Raw genomic sequence first — 13,531 nt, forward strand, 5'->3', positions numbered from 1 at the left:
TGTGTGTGTGTGTGTGTGTGTGTGTGTGTGTGTGTGTGTGTGTGTGTGACAGAGAGGGGGAGGGCAGGGGACTCTGTTCACCACAGCTGTTGGCTCCCAGCCCTCTTCAGCGGGGCTTCTCTAAAAGATTTTGTTAGGGTGCTGCAAACTGGACAGGGTGGGCCCGGGGGCCTTCATTCTGAGCAGGGAAGCAGGACACTGGGTCGGGACAGCTCGGGAGCAGAGCGAGTGGCCGTGGGTCAAGAAGGACGGGTGCACTGGACTAAGGCCCAGCTGTGCCCCAGGCCCTGAGCCAGGGGCCTCCCACACAGGCCTTCATTCTTACTCCTCACGACAGCCCCGCAAGGTCGGCATCGTCCTGCCTGGGTTACACGTGAGGGAACTGAGGCTCAGAGCCTTGTGGTCACACAGTGGTGGAGTCGCACGTGGTGCTTCTCCCGGCTCCAGAAACCCTGCCCTCCCACGGCTCCCTGGGACTCACCTCTGCCTCTCTGTGCGCCTGCAGGCGGCTCACTCAGCCGCTCTGAGCCTCAGTTGCCCCAGCTGCGCTGTGCGGGAATCATTCGGACCGCTGTGGGGCTGAAAGGCGCTTGTGGGGACGGCTGGCTGTAGCCGGCCCCCCAGGTCTTCCTCTCGGGGCTCAGCCAGGCCGTGTCTCCCTTGTCTGCCTGCAGAGGGGCTCCCGGGCACCGCCCAGCAGGTGATCCAGGTGGACAGGGACACAGTCCTAGTCTGCTTTGACCGTGAGTGCCCCTGAGGTCAGGGCTCAGGGCAGTGGAGGGGCTGAGGGGAGGCTGAGGGAAGCCATGTGCGTGTGGGTCTGCCTCCCCAGAAGGGAACCACCCCATTTGCACCCACCAGCCCTCTCCCTGTACAGGCTGCGTGAGGATGGTCAACCTGCTGGGTGAGCCCACGGCCACACTGGCGCCCGTGCTGACCTTTGACTTTCCCATTGAGACTGTGGGTGAGTGAGCTGGATGGGGGTGGGGGCGGGAAGGTCCCCAGCCCAGAGCATGTGATGTGGCCCGGGGCGGGGCGGGCAGTGGGACAAGGAGGCAGGTGCCCAGCCCCTCTCAAGAGGTGACACACCTGTCACCTGCGGTCTGTGAGGACCTCGTTGGCCCAGACCTGGGCCCAGGGTGTGGCTGCGGGCGCCAGCATCCTCAGGGCAGGTGCAGGGCTGAGGCAGCCTGATGCCTCCTAGTGTGTCTGCAAGACAGTGTGCTGGCCTTCTGGAGCCATGGGATGCAAGGCCGTAGCTTGGACACCAACGAGGTGAGTGGAACTCTGGACCCTCGCTGCCCCTGGCCTGGTGGGCGCCACCTCCTGGGAGAGGAGCCACTGGGGTGGCCTCAGTGCCCCTTTTCTTCCCAGGTGACCCAGGAGATCACAGACGAGACAAGGATCTTCCGAGTGCTTGGGGCCCACAGGTAGGACGCGGTGCCCCGACCGCCCCTTCAGAAGCCCCTGAGGCCATATGGATGTGCCCACAGGTCTTCCCTGCCCGCCTCACCTCCGGTTCTCTCTCCCCTCCAGGGATATCATCCTCGAGAGCATTCCCACTGACAACCCAGGGGCTCACAGCAACCTCTACATCCTCACAGGCCACCAGAGCAGTTACTGAGAGGGCCGGGCGTGGCCAGGGGCATCCCCCCCTACGCTGCCCCCAGGCCTTAGCTGCATTCCCTTTTAGGCAAAAGGGGCCCCTCCCAGGTCAGAGGAGCCCAGGCTCTGCTGGTCTGAAGGGCAGAAATAATCCTGAGAAGAGTGTTGCAGGCTGGGGGTGGGGGGAAGCCCACCCCAGGCCCCCCACAAAACTGGACCAGAGGAAGCTGCTGTCACCTCCCCCTCCCCTGTGGGCAGCTCAGGCCCTGCGGCAAGGGCCCCCGGGCAGGGTGGGGGCAGGCCCAGGTGACCCGTTCCATTTTGTTCCACATTTCCTTTCCATTCTTCCTGCCAAGAGCCTGCCCCTGCACCCTGTCCTGGGGAACATGGTATTTAAAAGAGAGACTATATTGGTATTAAAAGCTGGTTTGATTTTACTCCACTGATCCCTCTTTGTCCGGGGGAGCTGAGCCCACTGTCTCATCTCCCTCCTTCCCTCCAGCACATCTCTCTGTGGCACCAGGGAAGGGGGGGGGGGCCCAGTGTTCAGGTGATGGGGGAGCCTGGCAGAGCTGATGGAGAGGCCCAAAGACATCTCAGGGGCACTGTCTTCCCGGGCTCTCCTGCTCAGGATGGGCCCTCAGCTTTGAAGTGTGAGGCTCTTTTGTGGCCAAGGAACCATGCAGATGGGGGGGAGGCCAAGCTGAACAAAGGGACTCTCATCCAGGGCACCCCTGCCCTGTTCAGGGTCTCACCAGGCAGCCAGGGCCTAGGAGGGGCCAGCCACTGGCTGCGCCACCCAGTGCCAGTGAGGCTTTGGTCTGTGGACACAGCCTGCTATGACCTGTGTCCCCTGCCCAAGCCTGGGGCTGCCTCCCTGCCTCCCAGCTGCTGCCTAGGTATCAGTGTGCTCCATCAGGCCAAGACGGCAGAGTATGGGCTCCGTCATCAGGCTAGACTCTGGGAAGATTAGCCTGTGTCCATTTAACAAGTATTCCCAGACAGCCTCCTCAGTGCCAGACCCTGGGCTCACAGACGGGTCAGTACCAAGATGTGGACCAGCCCCCAGTGAAGGCAGCGATCCTTGCTGGAGCCTGCATCTCGAGGGTACGTCTGTCTGCCCGCGGCTGACCTTTTGCTTTGCATTGTCATTCTTGCACTTTTCCCTCTTAGAGGGCTCCATATCCTCAGGCCAGGGAGCCCCCCCCTCCATTGCCCCAGGCGCTGACCAGGCTGCTCTGGACCAGAGCCTTTGGGCAGGTGAGGCCAAAGAGGTAGGATGACTGCTAGCCTTAAAGGAGAGGTCAGGTGCACACACAGGTCGGGTGCACACACATGGCTGCATAGGGTGGGAAGGCCCTGGGTCTGGGGGAAGAGCTTGAGCAAAGGCCCAGGGGTCAGGTCTCGAATGTGGCCCAGTTACCTTTCTTCTGATATTCAAGGCAACTGTTTGAATTAAGAATTTCTCTCCACCTGGTGGGTTGTTGGTATTTGATAAATGGATGCAAATGGGTGGGTGGGTGGTGGACAGATGGCAGCTTAGGTGAAGAGCCTGCAGCGGCCCAGTCCCTACTGCCCCTGCCAGGGGCCCCGGCCATCCCCGGTTCTTCTGTTGTCCCCTTGTCCGCCGCCCCCGCAGAGCCCTGACTGCTCTGACTCCTAAGGTTTTTTGGCTGAAATAGATTGTCAGACGGGGAGGGAGAGAGAGCTGTACATTGGCACTCACACCTGCCCTCTCCCTGAGACCCAAAAGAGGGTGACAGGCACCTCCCAAGTTCTCGAAGTCTGCACCTGCCTGGAGGACGTTTGATGGACCAAATGGTGGAGTGACATGATATGATTCCTAACTTCCCATTTTCCAGATTTCCTGGTGGAGGTGTAGGACTAAGTTGAGGAGTGCCGGGGGCGGGGAGGTGAGCTCCCACTCAGAAGAGGCCCCTGACCCTCGCCCCAGGTGCCAGGGAGAGGACGACCTTCCCTCCTACAAAGCAGCGGCCCGCAAAGAGCGCCACCTTGTGGCAGGTTGCCCCTCCCGTGGCTGCCACCCGGGTCGGCAAAGGGGCTTTGGGGGAGTTGAGAGTGTAACATGCCAAAAAGTGGGGGGTCGGGGGGGGGGGGGGGGGGAAAGCAAGGGCTTCTGATAAAATATTCACTGGCAGCACAGGCTGGCTACAAGCCAAAGAAAGACCAGGAAGCTGGGAATTTGCACTGAAAAGACTGAAAGTGTTATTTTATGTATTTTTAAATAGGTAGCCCTTGTCCAAGGCCTGCTATTTTTTAAAAGAATACAAAATGGATACAATGAAAAGTGTCCCACCTAGGTCTCAGTTACTTCTGAACCCTTCTGGAAGTATTTAAGCAGTTCCGTATGATTTATTCTTCTCCCCTTTTTTAAATGTGCGGTAACACATTCCACACTGTTCTGCTCTTACCCTTTTAAAATCTGTCCTGGAGAGCTTTCCATCATCAGTGCTCCCCTCCCCTTGTTTTCATAGCTAGTGGTGTTCCATTGTATAACTTTCCCGCAACTCCTGTTCACTCACTGCGATTAGATCCCTACTGATGTAACTGTGTTTCTATGACTTCGATATTACGAGGGACACTGCAATAAATATCCTTGTGCAATAAATACCACGCCCATGCCACTCTGGCCATTCAAGTGTCCTGCAGGGTGACTTTCTGGAAGCGACATTGCTGCGTCAGAGTGGCCGTGTTTGTTCTTGTGAGAGCTACTGTCAAATGCTGAGCTGTGTTTTCCCCGTATAGCAAATCCTAAATCGGCCTGCAGGGCCACGGGGAGGATTGAAAATCCTGTAATATACAAAATGCAACAACACGGAGGAGCCTCAGAGATTGAATACTGAACTCAAAACAGCAAATCACATGAAACTACACACAGTACGGTCGCATTTTCAAAAGCTCAAAAAAACCAGCAAAAGGAAACCATTTATTGTCTGGGTGAGACAGGCACATGTGATAAAACCTTATTCGATCAGGGGAAGAAAAAGAACAAAATTCAAGACGATGGTCTCGGAGAGGAGAGTGGAGGAGCGATGAGGAAGGACCCCAGGAGTTTGCAAGGGTTTTGGTCAAATCTTGGTTCTCAGGTTGGGTGGTGGGTTCGTGGGCATTTGAGGTATGACAGTCCCTGACTCAGACAAGGTGCCACACATCCTTTTGTATGTGTCAAATACTATGTAATAAAATGTAAGTTTAAATATAATCACTCAAAAAATAAAACCTTGTAATGGGTTAAAAAAAAAAAGCCAGGATAATCCTTTCCTAGGTTATGAAATCAGCATTGTGAGTAGAACTACGGGCAGATCTCTCTCTCTAGTTTCTTCTGTTGTTTTTTTTTTTTTTTTAAAGATTTTATTTATTCATCTGAGAGAGAGAGAGAATGAGAGATAGAGAGCATGAGAGGGAAGAGGGTCAGAGGGAAAAGCAGACTCCCTGCTGAGCAGGGAGCCCGATGCGGGACTCGATCCCGGGACTCCAGGATCATGACCTGAGCCGAAGGCAGTTGCTTAACCAACTGAGCCACCCAGGTGCCCTCTTCTGTTGTTTTTTAAGACAGCTTTATTGAGGGGGACTGGCTGGCTCAGTCAGAAGAGTATGCAACTCTTGATTTCAGGGTTGTGAGTTTGAGCCCCACATTGGGTGTAGAGATTACTTAAAAATAAAAACTGAGGTGCGCCTGGGTGGCTTAGTCAGTTAGCATCTGCCTTCGGCTCAGGTCATGATCCCGGGGTCCTTGCTCAGGGGGGACCCTGCTTCTCCCTCTGCCTGCCGCTCCCCCTGCTTGTGTACTCTCTCTCTGGCAAATAAATCTTAAAAAAAAAAAAAAAGGACATTAGAAAAAAATCTTAAAAAGGGCACAACTATGGGTGGCATAGTTGGTTAAGCGTCGACTCCTGGTTTGGGCTCAGGTTGTGATCTCAGGGTCGTGAGACTGAGCCCTGGGTCGGGTCAGGCTCTGCTCAGCATGGAATCCGCTTGAGTTTCTCTCTCTTCCTCTCTGCCCCTCCCCTCTGCACGCATGAGCACACTCTCTTTCTCTCTCACGGAAATAAATCTTTAATAAAAATGAAATCTTAAAAAAACAGCTTTATTGAAGGAAAATTGGCATCCAATACACTGCATGTGTTGAAAATGTACTGATAGTGACACGTTACACATGGGAAACCACCCCCACCCCATCTCCCCTGCCCCTTTGTAATCATGCCCTCCTGTTCCTCCTTAGTACCCACTGAACTGCTTTCCATCACTATAGATCAATTTGCATTTTTCAGAACTTATATAGAATCGTACAGTATGCACTTTTTCTCTGCCTCTTTGAGCAGATTATCTGAGATTCACCCATGTTGCATGTATTCATAGCCGTTCTTTTTCATTTCCAAGTACTATTCCATTTCATAGATGTACCACAGTTTGTTTGGCTAGTCACCTGTTGGACATTTGGGCTATTTCCAGTTTTGGACTATTACAAATAAAACTGCTGTGAACATTCATGTATGTGTGTCTTGTGTGTGGACATATACTTTCATTTCTCTTGGATAAATACTTCGGAGTACAAGGCCTGGATCGTGTGGTGAGTGTTGATGAACTTTTTAAGAACCTGTGAAACTGGGTGCCTGGGTGGCTCAGTCATTAGGTGGCCGCCTTCGGCTCAGGTCATGATCCCGGGGTCCTGGGATTGAGCCCCGCATCGGGCTCCCTGCTCCGCGGGAAGCCTGTTTCTCCCTCTCCCACTCCCCCTGCTTGTATTCCCTCTCTCCCTGTGTCTCGTCTCTGTGAAATAAGTAAAATCTTTTAAAAGAGAAAAAGAAACTGCAAAACTGTTCCAGAGTGGTTGTACCATTTTCATTTTGCATTCCCAGCAGCAAGATAGGGAGAGTTCTAACCTCTCCACTTCCTCGGCAACACTCAGTATGGTCGGTCTTGGTTCGTTTTAGCCCCTCAAACAGATGTGTGGTAGAATCTCATGGTGGGTTTTTTTTTTTTTTAAGATTTTATTTATTTATTTGACAAGAGAGAGACACGGCGAGAGAGAGGCTTCCCACGGAGCAGGGAGCCCGATGCAGGACTCAATCCCAGCACCCTGGGCTCATGACCTGAGCTGAAGGCGGACGCTTAACGACTGAGCCACCCAGGCGCCCCTCATGGTGGTTTTCATTTGCATTTCATTCATGACTGATGTTGAGCATCTTTTCCTGTCCTTATTTACCATCTATAGGACTTCTTTGGAAAAGAGTCTGTTCAGGGGCGCCTGGCTGGCTCAGTTGGCAGACCATGTGACTCTTGATCTCAGGGCTGTGAGTCTGAGCCCCACATTGGGTGTAGAGAGTACTTAAAAATAAAGTCTTTGGGTGCCTGGGTGGCTCAGTTGGTTAAGCGACTGCCTTCGGCTCAGGTCATGATCCTGGAGTCCTGGGATCGAGTCCCGCATCCGGCTCCCTGCTGAACAGGGAGTCTGCTTCTCCCTCTGACCCTCCCCCCCTCTCATGTACTCTCGCTATCTCATTCTCTCTCTTAAATAAATGAATAAATAAAATATTTAAAAAAAAATAAAGTCTTTTTAAAAAAAGGAAGAAAAAAGAGAAGAGTGTTCAAATCTTTGGCTCCTTTTAAAGAAGTAAGGTTGTCTTCTTGTTGTTTTTGAGAGTCTGGATACAAGTCCCTTATCAGATAAGTAATCTGCACGCACCTATTATGCTGTTATTTCTAGTCTGTGCCTAAGTCACAAATTCCACTACCTATCTCCCCCCGGTTCAAATTACCTTTAATAATAGGAAGTGGTAAAGAAACCTCATTTTCCAGGAAAGACAAAATTATGAAAAGTTCTTAGTGCACAGTGAATCCCTCACTCCATGGTAGATATTATTCCTAATTCAGGTAATGGAATTGCAGGTGGGGCTCTCCAAAGGGTGGACACAGAGGCAAACAGCCATGGACTTGCTCCTTCTATAGTGTCAGCTAGCTACATGATACTACCAATCAATCTCACCAAGGGCTGGGGTTTCTGAACTATAAGATACAGAGTTAAAAGACCGAAAATACCAAAGATTAGTACGAAGGGCTGGAACTTTTTACCTTTTACATTCCAGCGACAATTCTCTGACACCAACTGGACGTCCTACAATTCGATTCAATTCTGACATGAATTACCCTGAGTTGGTGAAGACCCCACAGGTTAAGGAGTTCAGCCTTAAGTCCTGGGTCTCCAGGTTACCCACACCTCTGTCCAACCTGGTTGCAAATTCAGGGTTCCCACAATGCCCCTTCAGGTTCAAATATTTGCCAGGAGGACACACACAACTCAGGAAAGCACTACATTTATGACTACTGTTTTATTGCAGAGAACACAAATGACTAGCTAGATGAAGAAATGCAGTAAGGTGTGGAAGGGTCCTGAGCCCAAGAGCTTATTATGACCCTGCGGAGTCAGGGTATGTACCAGCTCCTGTTACATCAGTATGTTGAAGAGAAGCTCTTCAAACCTCATTGCTCAGAGTTTTTATTTTTTTTAAATATTTTATTTTTTTATTTGAGAGAGAGCACGAATGGGGGTAAGAGGCAGAGGGAAGTGGAGAAGCAGACTCTCCTGCTGAGTCGGGAGCCCAATGTGGGGCTTGATCCCAGGACCTTGAGATCATGACCTGAGCTAAAGGCAGATGCTTAACTGAGCCACCCCGGAGCCCCTGTTCAGAGTTTTTTTATTTTATTTTTTAAAATTTTATTTATTTGACAGAGAGAGAGACAGAGCAGGAACACAAGCAGTGTAGTGAGAGAGGGAGAAGCGGGCTTCCCGCCAAGCAGGGGAGTCCGATGTGGGGCTCGATCCCAGGTCCCTGGGATCATGACCTGAGCTGAAGGCAGACGCCTAACGACTGAGCCACCCAGGCGCCCCCCTGTTCAGAGTTTTAAATTGAGGTTTTATTATACAGTCATGGTTGATGAAATCACTGGCCATGTGACTGAATGCACTCTCCAGCTCCCTTCTCCTCCCCAGAAGTGGGGCTGGAAGTTGGCTGGTTTTTCTGATCAGCCAGCACCCTGAAGCTATCCCAGGGCTCTCGGAGATGGCAATGTGTCACCTGTTAGCTTAAAGTCTGGTATGGTCCAAAGGGGCCTGTTATGAATAAGGAAGGACAGTCTTTTTTTTCTAAGATTTTATTTGACAGAGAGAGCACAAGTAGGCAGAGCGGCAGACAGAGGCAGAGTGAGAAGCAGACTCCCTGGCTGAGCGGGGAGCCCGATGCAGGACTCGATCCCAGGACCCTGAGATCATGACCTGAGCCGAAGGCAGACACTTAACCGACTGAGCCACCCAGGCGCCCAAGGAAGGAGTGTCTTATCACTCAGGAAATCCTAAAGGTATTTGAAGCTCTGTGCCAGGATCTTGGGACAAAGCAATATATATTATTTTTTTATTGTACTGCAGCCTTGTAGAAAATCTGGAGGCATCTGTGTCTGAAATCTGTGTGTAGTTCTTGCCCCTGCAACTCAAGAGGTATCCTATTCAAACCAACAGTGCTCTCTGATCTCAGTGAAGGAGCACAGTACCCTGTAAGGGTAGTGTCAATGTCTGCACTCTGCAGACAAAGAAACTAAGGCATGGAGAGATTAAATTACTTCCCTAGTTGCCAGCTGGTGGATGGCTGGCCTGGGTCTGTAAGGCTCCAACTTGCCTCAAAACTGGGAAGAGTTAGCCTGATGGTCCTCGGCCAGAAAGTGGCGTGGACGGTATTCCAATCCCGTTCTGACCAAACAGGAGTCTTGGACTGGTAGACTATACTGGTAGACTGTGCGACCTTGGGCTGGTTGACTTAACCTCTCGGTGCCTGTTTTCTCATCTATAAATTAGAGATAATAACCATCTCCGAAGGTGGTTGTGAAGATGAAATAAACTACTACTCTATGTAGAAAACCCAAAACAGTGCCTGGAGTAGCCAACATCTAAACTCTTAGCTCTTAAATTTGCCCTTGGAACACATAAAAATTGATCACAGGGCGCCTGGGTGGCTCAGGTGTTGAGCGTCTGCCTTTGGTTCAAGTAATGATCCCAGGGTCCTGGGATCAAGCCCCACATCAGGCTCCCTGCTCAGTGGGAGAGTCTGTTTCTCCCTCTCTCTCTTCCCCTCCCCCCTCCTTGTGCTCTCTCGCTCTCTTAAATAATTAAAATCTTAAAAAAAAATAAAAGAGGAAATGCAACTGAAATGACTAGAGGGCAGTGAGAAGGACTGGCCCAGCAGACGTCAGACGGAGTTGTAGCCTTTACCAAGATCAGTATGGTAGCATCATAATTATTATTATTATTTTTTAAGATTTTATTTGACAGAGAGAGACACAGCAAGAGAGGGAACACAAGCAGGGGGGAGTGGAAGAAGGAGAAGCAGGCTTCCCGCGGAGCAGGGAGCCTGATGCGGGGCTTGATCCCAGGACCCTGGGTTCATGACCTGAGCCCAAGGCAGACGCTGAACAACTGAGCCACCCAGGCGCCCCAGGAGCATCATTATAATGCTGGCTTAGCCAGTAGAGCATGCGACTCTTGACCTTGGGGTTGTAGGTTTGAGGCCCATGAGGGTTGTAGAGATTACTTAAAAAAATAATCTTAAAAAAAATAGTACACTTTCAGGGCACCTGGGTGGTTCAGTTGGTTAAGCGACTGCCTTTGGCTCAGGTGATGATCCCGGTTCCACATCGGGCTCCCCCTTCTCTGTGGGGAGCCTGCTTCTCCCTCTGCCTCTGCCTGCCACTCCCCCTACTTGTGCTCACTCTCTCTCTGCATCCAATAAATAAAATCTTAAAAAAAAAGTACATTTTCATTTGTGCATTTGTCTTTCTCCTTTATTAGACTGATTTTCTGGAAGGTAGGAACTGTGTTTCATTTACTCTGGTATCCAACCTGTCTTGCACTCAACAGCTGCTCACACATGGAATGACTCTTTTCTCTCTTCCTCCAGAGAATTTGTATTTACCGAAGAAATTAACTTTCTTTCATTTTCAAACAGAGGATTTACACAGCTTATATTTTTTCTTCTTGTCCATATTAGCTTCATTTTTATTAATACTTTCTCAGTATAAGAAAATTAAAGTAGAATATAGAACATATAGAAATAGGAGAAAAAAAGTAGAAAATTAGCTGAGATCCCACCACCATTAGAAATTTGGTGGTTTTTCTGGGGCACCAGGGTGGTGTAGTTGGTTAAGCATCCGACTCTTGATTTCCACTCAGGTCATGATCCCAGGGTCCTGGGATCGACCCCCATGTCGGGCTCCATACTATGTGGAGAGTCTGCTTCAGGATTCTCTCTCCCCCTCTGGTCCTCCCCCTGCTCACTCTTTCTCAAATAAATAAATCTTAAAAAAAAAAAAAAGAAATTTGGTGTTTTCCTATCAATGCATTTATGTTTATAGTTATATGTTTAAAAAATGGGATTGTCATAAATTTTTAAAAAGAATGAAGCAGTTTATTTTTATTGCAATGTTTTTTTTCCAATTTTTAACTTAAATTCTAGTTAACATATAGTGTAATATTAGTTAAGATTTTTATTTATTTGTTTATTGAGAGTGAAAAACTTGTAAAGCAGGGGGAGGAGCAGAGGGAGAGAGAAGCCTCAAGCAGACTCCCTGCTGAGAGCAGAGCCCAGTGGGGAGGGGGGCGGGGGGGGGGGTTTGATCACATGGCCCTGAGATCATGACCTGAGCCGAAATCAAGAGTTGGACACGTAACCCACTGAGCCACCCAGGTGCACCAAGATTTTATTAAAGTCTTTTTTTTTTTTTTTTTTAAGATTTTATTTATTTGACAGTGAGAGAGGGAACACAAGCAGGGGGAGTGGGAGAGGGAAAAGCAGGCTTCCCGCGGAGCAGGGAGCCCGATGCGGGGCTCGATCCCAGGACCCTGGGACTATGACCTGAGCCAAAGGCAGACGCTTAATGACTGAGCCACCCAGGTGTCCCAAGAAGCATATATTTTTTTTAAAGAGAGACACGGTGAGAGAGGGAACACAAGCCGGGGGAGTGGGAGAGGGAGAAGCAGGTTTCCCGCTGAGCAGGGAGCCCAACGCGGGGCTCCATCCCAGGACCCTGGGATCATGACCTGAGCCGAAGGCAGACGCTTAACCAACTGAGCCACCCAGGCGCCCCCCATGAGGCATATTTTAAAAATACGTTGAGTTCTTGAAACGTATGGAACAATTTCCAGGTAACCTGTTTTCCTCTCCAACGTCTTCACTAATAACATGCTGCGTATACCCTTCTATAGCTTTCTCTGTCCTCGCGTAATCAAACGCGGACAGGCACATGCACACATATACAGGGTTTTACAAAAACAAGATCATGTAATATATCTCTGCTTTTCTTATTTAGTAACAGCACAGACGTCCCTCTAAATCAGTTGGTATGGATTAACTGATTTTCAAGTCTGCCTGTTAAAATAGGTTAGGGATTCCAGTTTATTGAACCCTTCACTTATTAAAAGAAACTCACTTTGTTTCCAGGTTTTCACTATTACAGACAGTGCTGCAGTAAATGCAGTAGAAGACCATGAACACGTTACATTATATAATCACACGCCTTGTTTTGGGGCAGATTCCCAGGAGTGGGACTGATACATTAAAAAGGCTTATTTTTAATTTTTCTTGAAAGGAGTACAATTTTAATAGATAACGAATGCTTTCCAAAAAATAAATTCTCAGTAGTGTTAGCACATTGGTTGTTTGCTATTTTGATGGTTATATAAAGAGATTCCTCCTTATCACCTTAATTTGCATTTTCCTGCAGAGGGTGGGTACTGGTGCCTTTTCCTTTTTTTTTTTTTTTTTTGCTATTTGGATTTGCTCTTCTGAGACTTGCCTATTACAATCTTTGCTCATTTTCTATTGTTTTTGTCTTATTTTGTAATTAGTTTTTGAGACTTCTTTGCTTATTAGCTCTTTATCATGTATGGCAAGTATATCTTCCTAATGTGTAACTGTTTGTTGACTTTCATCAGTTTTAATTTCTTTGGTGATCAACTGTATCTTTTATTGGTCTGAGTTTTTGTTTCCCTAAAAGTCTCTACCTTTAGATGACCGTGGTAGTCGCCTGTATTGTATTCTAGGTCTGTTTTATTGTTTAATTTAGGACCCTACACAATCTGTTAGCTAAATTTTTTCTTTACTGAGTCTACTTACATATGGGGAATCAATCTATTTCCAGTCTCTATTCTGTAGCACTAATCTGTCTTTCCTACAACAAAATCAGTTTCGTTACCCTGTCTTGTGTGCTGTTCCTATTGTCTGAAAAGCAAGTTCCTCTTCAACCTCGTTTTCAAGTTTCCCCACTATTTTCAAAATTATATTTTAAGATGATGTAATCGACCCCCAACCCAGTTGAGATTCTAATGGAAATGCAATGTGTTTGTAAATTAATCTTGGAATTGACTTTATATTGTTTTCCGCCTAAGATTACGTGTTCTTCCATACGCCCAGATACTGCTTTGATCCTTCAAAAAGACTATTTTATACGTTTTCTTTTTTTTTTTTTTTTAAGAAAACAGGAAGTCCCTTTTTACCTGAGGCGCGTCAACGGATCCGGTTTACGGGCGCGCGCCGGCCCCTTCCCCGTCCCTCGGTTCCGGGTTACCATGGGAATCGAGAATTGACGTCACTTAGGGCTTCCGCGCCGGACCCCGGGGTCGACCCTGAAGCGTAGGGCGGAGAGATAGCTTTGCCCCGTCTACGCATGCGCGCGCCTGCTCCACTCCTCCCCGGCGGCAAATCTCGTTCAGCCGGGGTACAGCCGCGACCTCTCGCTTAATCCCAGCGAAGCTGCTCCCCGTGGGAGGGGAGTAGAAAAAGAATCGAACAAGCGACAGCCAATCCCACGACACTACGACGCAACTGAGAATGATTGACTCAACCAACTTCAACCAATGAGA

At 49.2% G+C, this 13,531-nt stretch overlaps 1 protein-coding gene and 1 long non-coding RNA gene across 2 annotated transcripts in view; one reads left to right on the plus strand and one right to left on the minus strand.

Annotated features, from left to right (window-relative positions):
* MAP4K2 (mitogen-activated protein kinase kinase kinase kinase 2) overlaps nt 1–2,042 on the plus strand; it is a 16,246-nt gene extending 14,204 nt beyond the window's left edge. The window contains exons 25-29 of the mRNA XM_025878712.2: nt 675–743; nt 878–964; nt 1,205–1,275; nt 1,375–1,430; nt 1,537–2,042. Of these exons, the coding sequence (XP_025734497.1) occupies nt 675–743; nt 878–964; nt 1,205–1,275; nt 1,375–1,430; nt 1,537–1,624 (371 nt within the window). The 3' untranslated portion in view covers nt 1,625–2,042. The remainder of the gene's footprint in view (nt 1–674; nt 744–877; nt 965–1,204; nt 1,276–1,374; nt 1,431–1,536) is intronic.
* A 2,496-nt stretch (nt 2,043–4,538) lies between these two features.
* LOC141370952 (uncharacterized) lies at nt 4,539–13,518 on the minus strand. The gene is made up of 3 exons (XR_012375475.1): nt 13,166–13,518; nt 5,150–5,435; nt 4,539–4,934 (listed from the first exon to the last, which is right to left on the minus strand). It is a non-coding gene; the product is annotated as an uncharacterized lncRNA (long non-coding RNA).
* Nucleotides 13,519–13,531: the final 13 nt, after the last annotated feature.

This window comes from Callorhinus ursinus, unplaced genomic scaffold, assembly GCF_003265705.2.
Source record: "Callorhinus ursinus isolate GAN/ISIS: 27379988/994484 unplaced genomic scaffold, GSC_fseal_2.0 scaffold51, whole genome shotgun sequence".
NCBI classification, from domain to species: domain Eukaryota; kingdom Metazoa; phylum Chordata; class Mammalia; order Carnivora; family Otariidae; genus Callorhinus; species Callorhinus ursinus.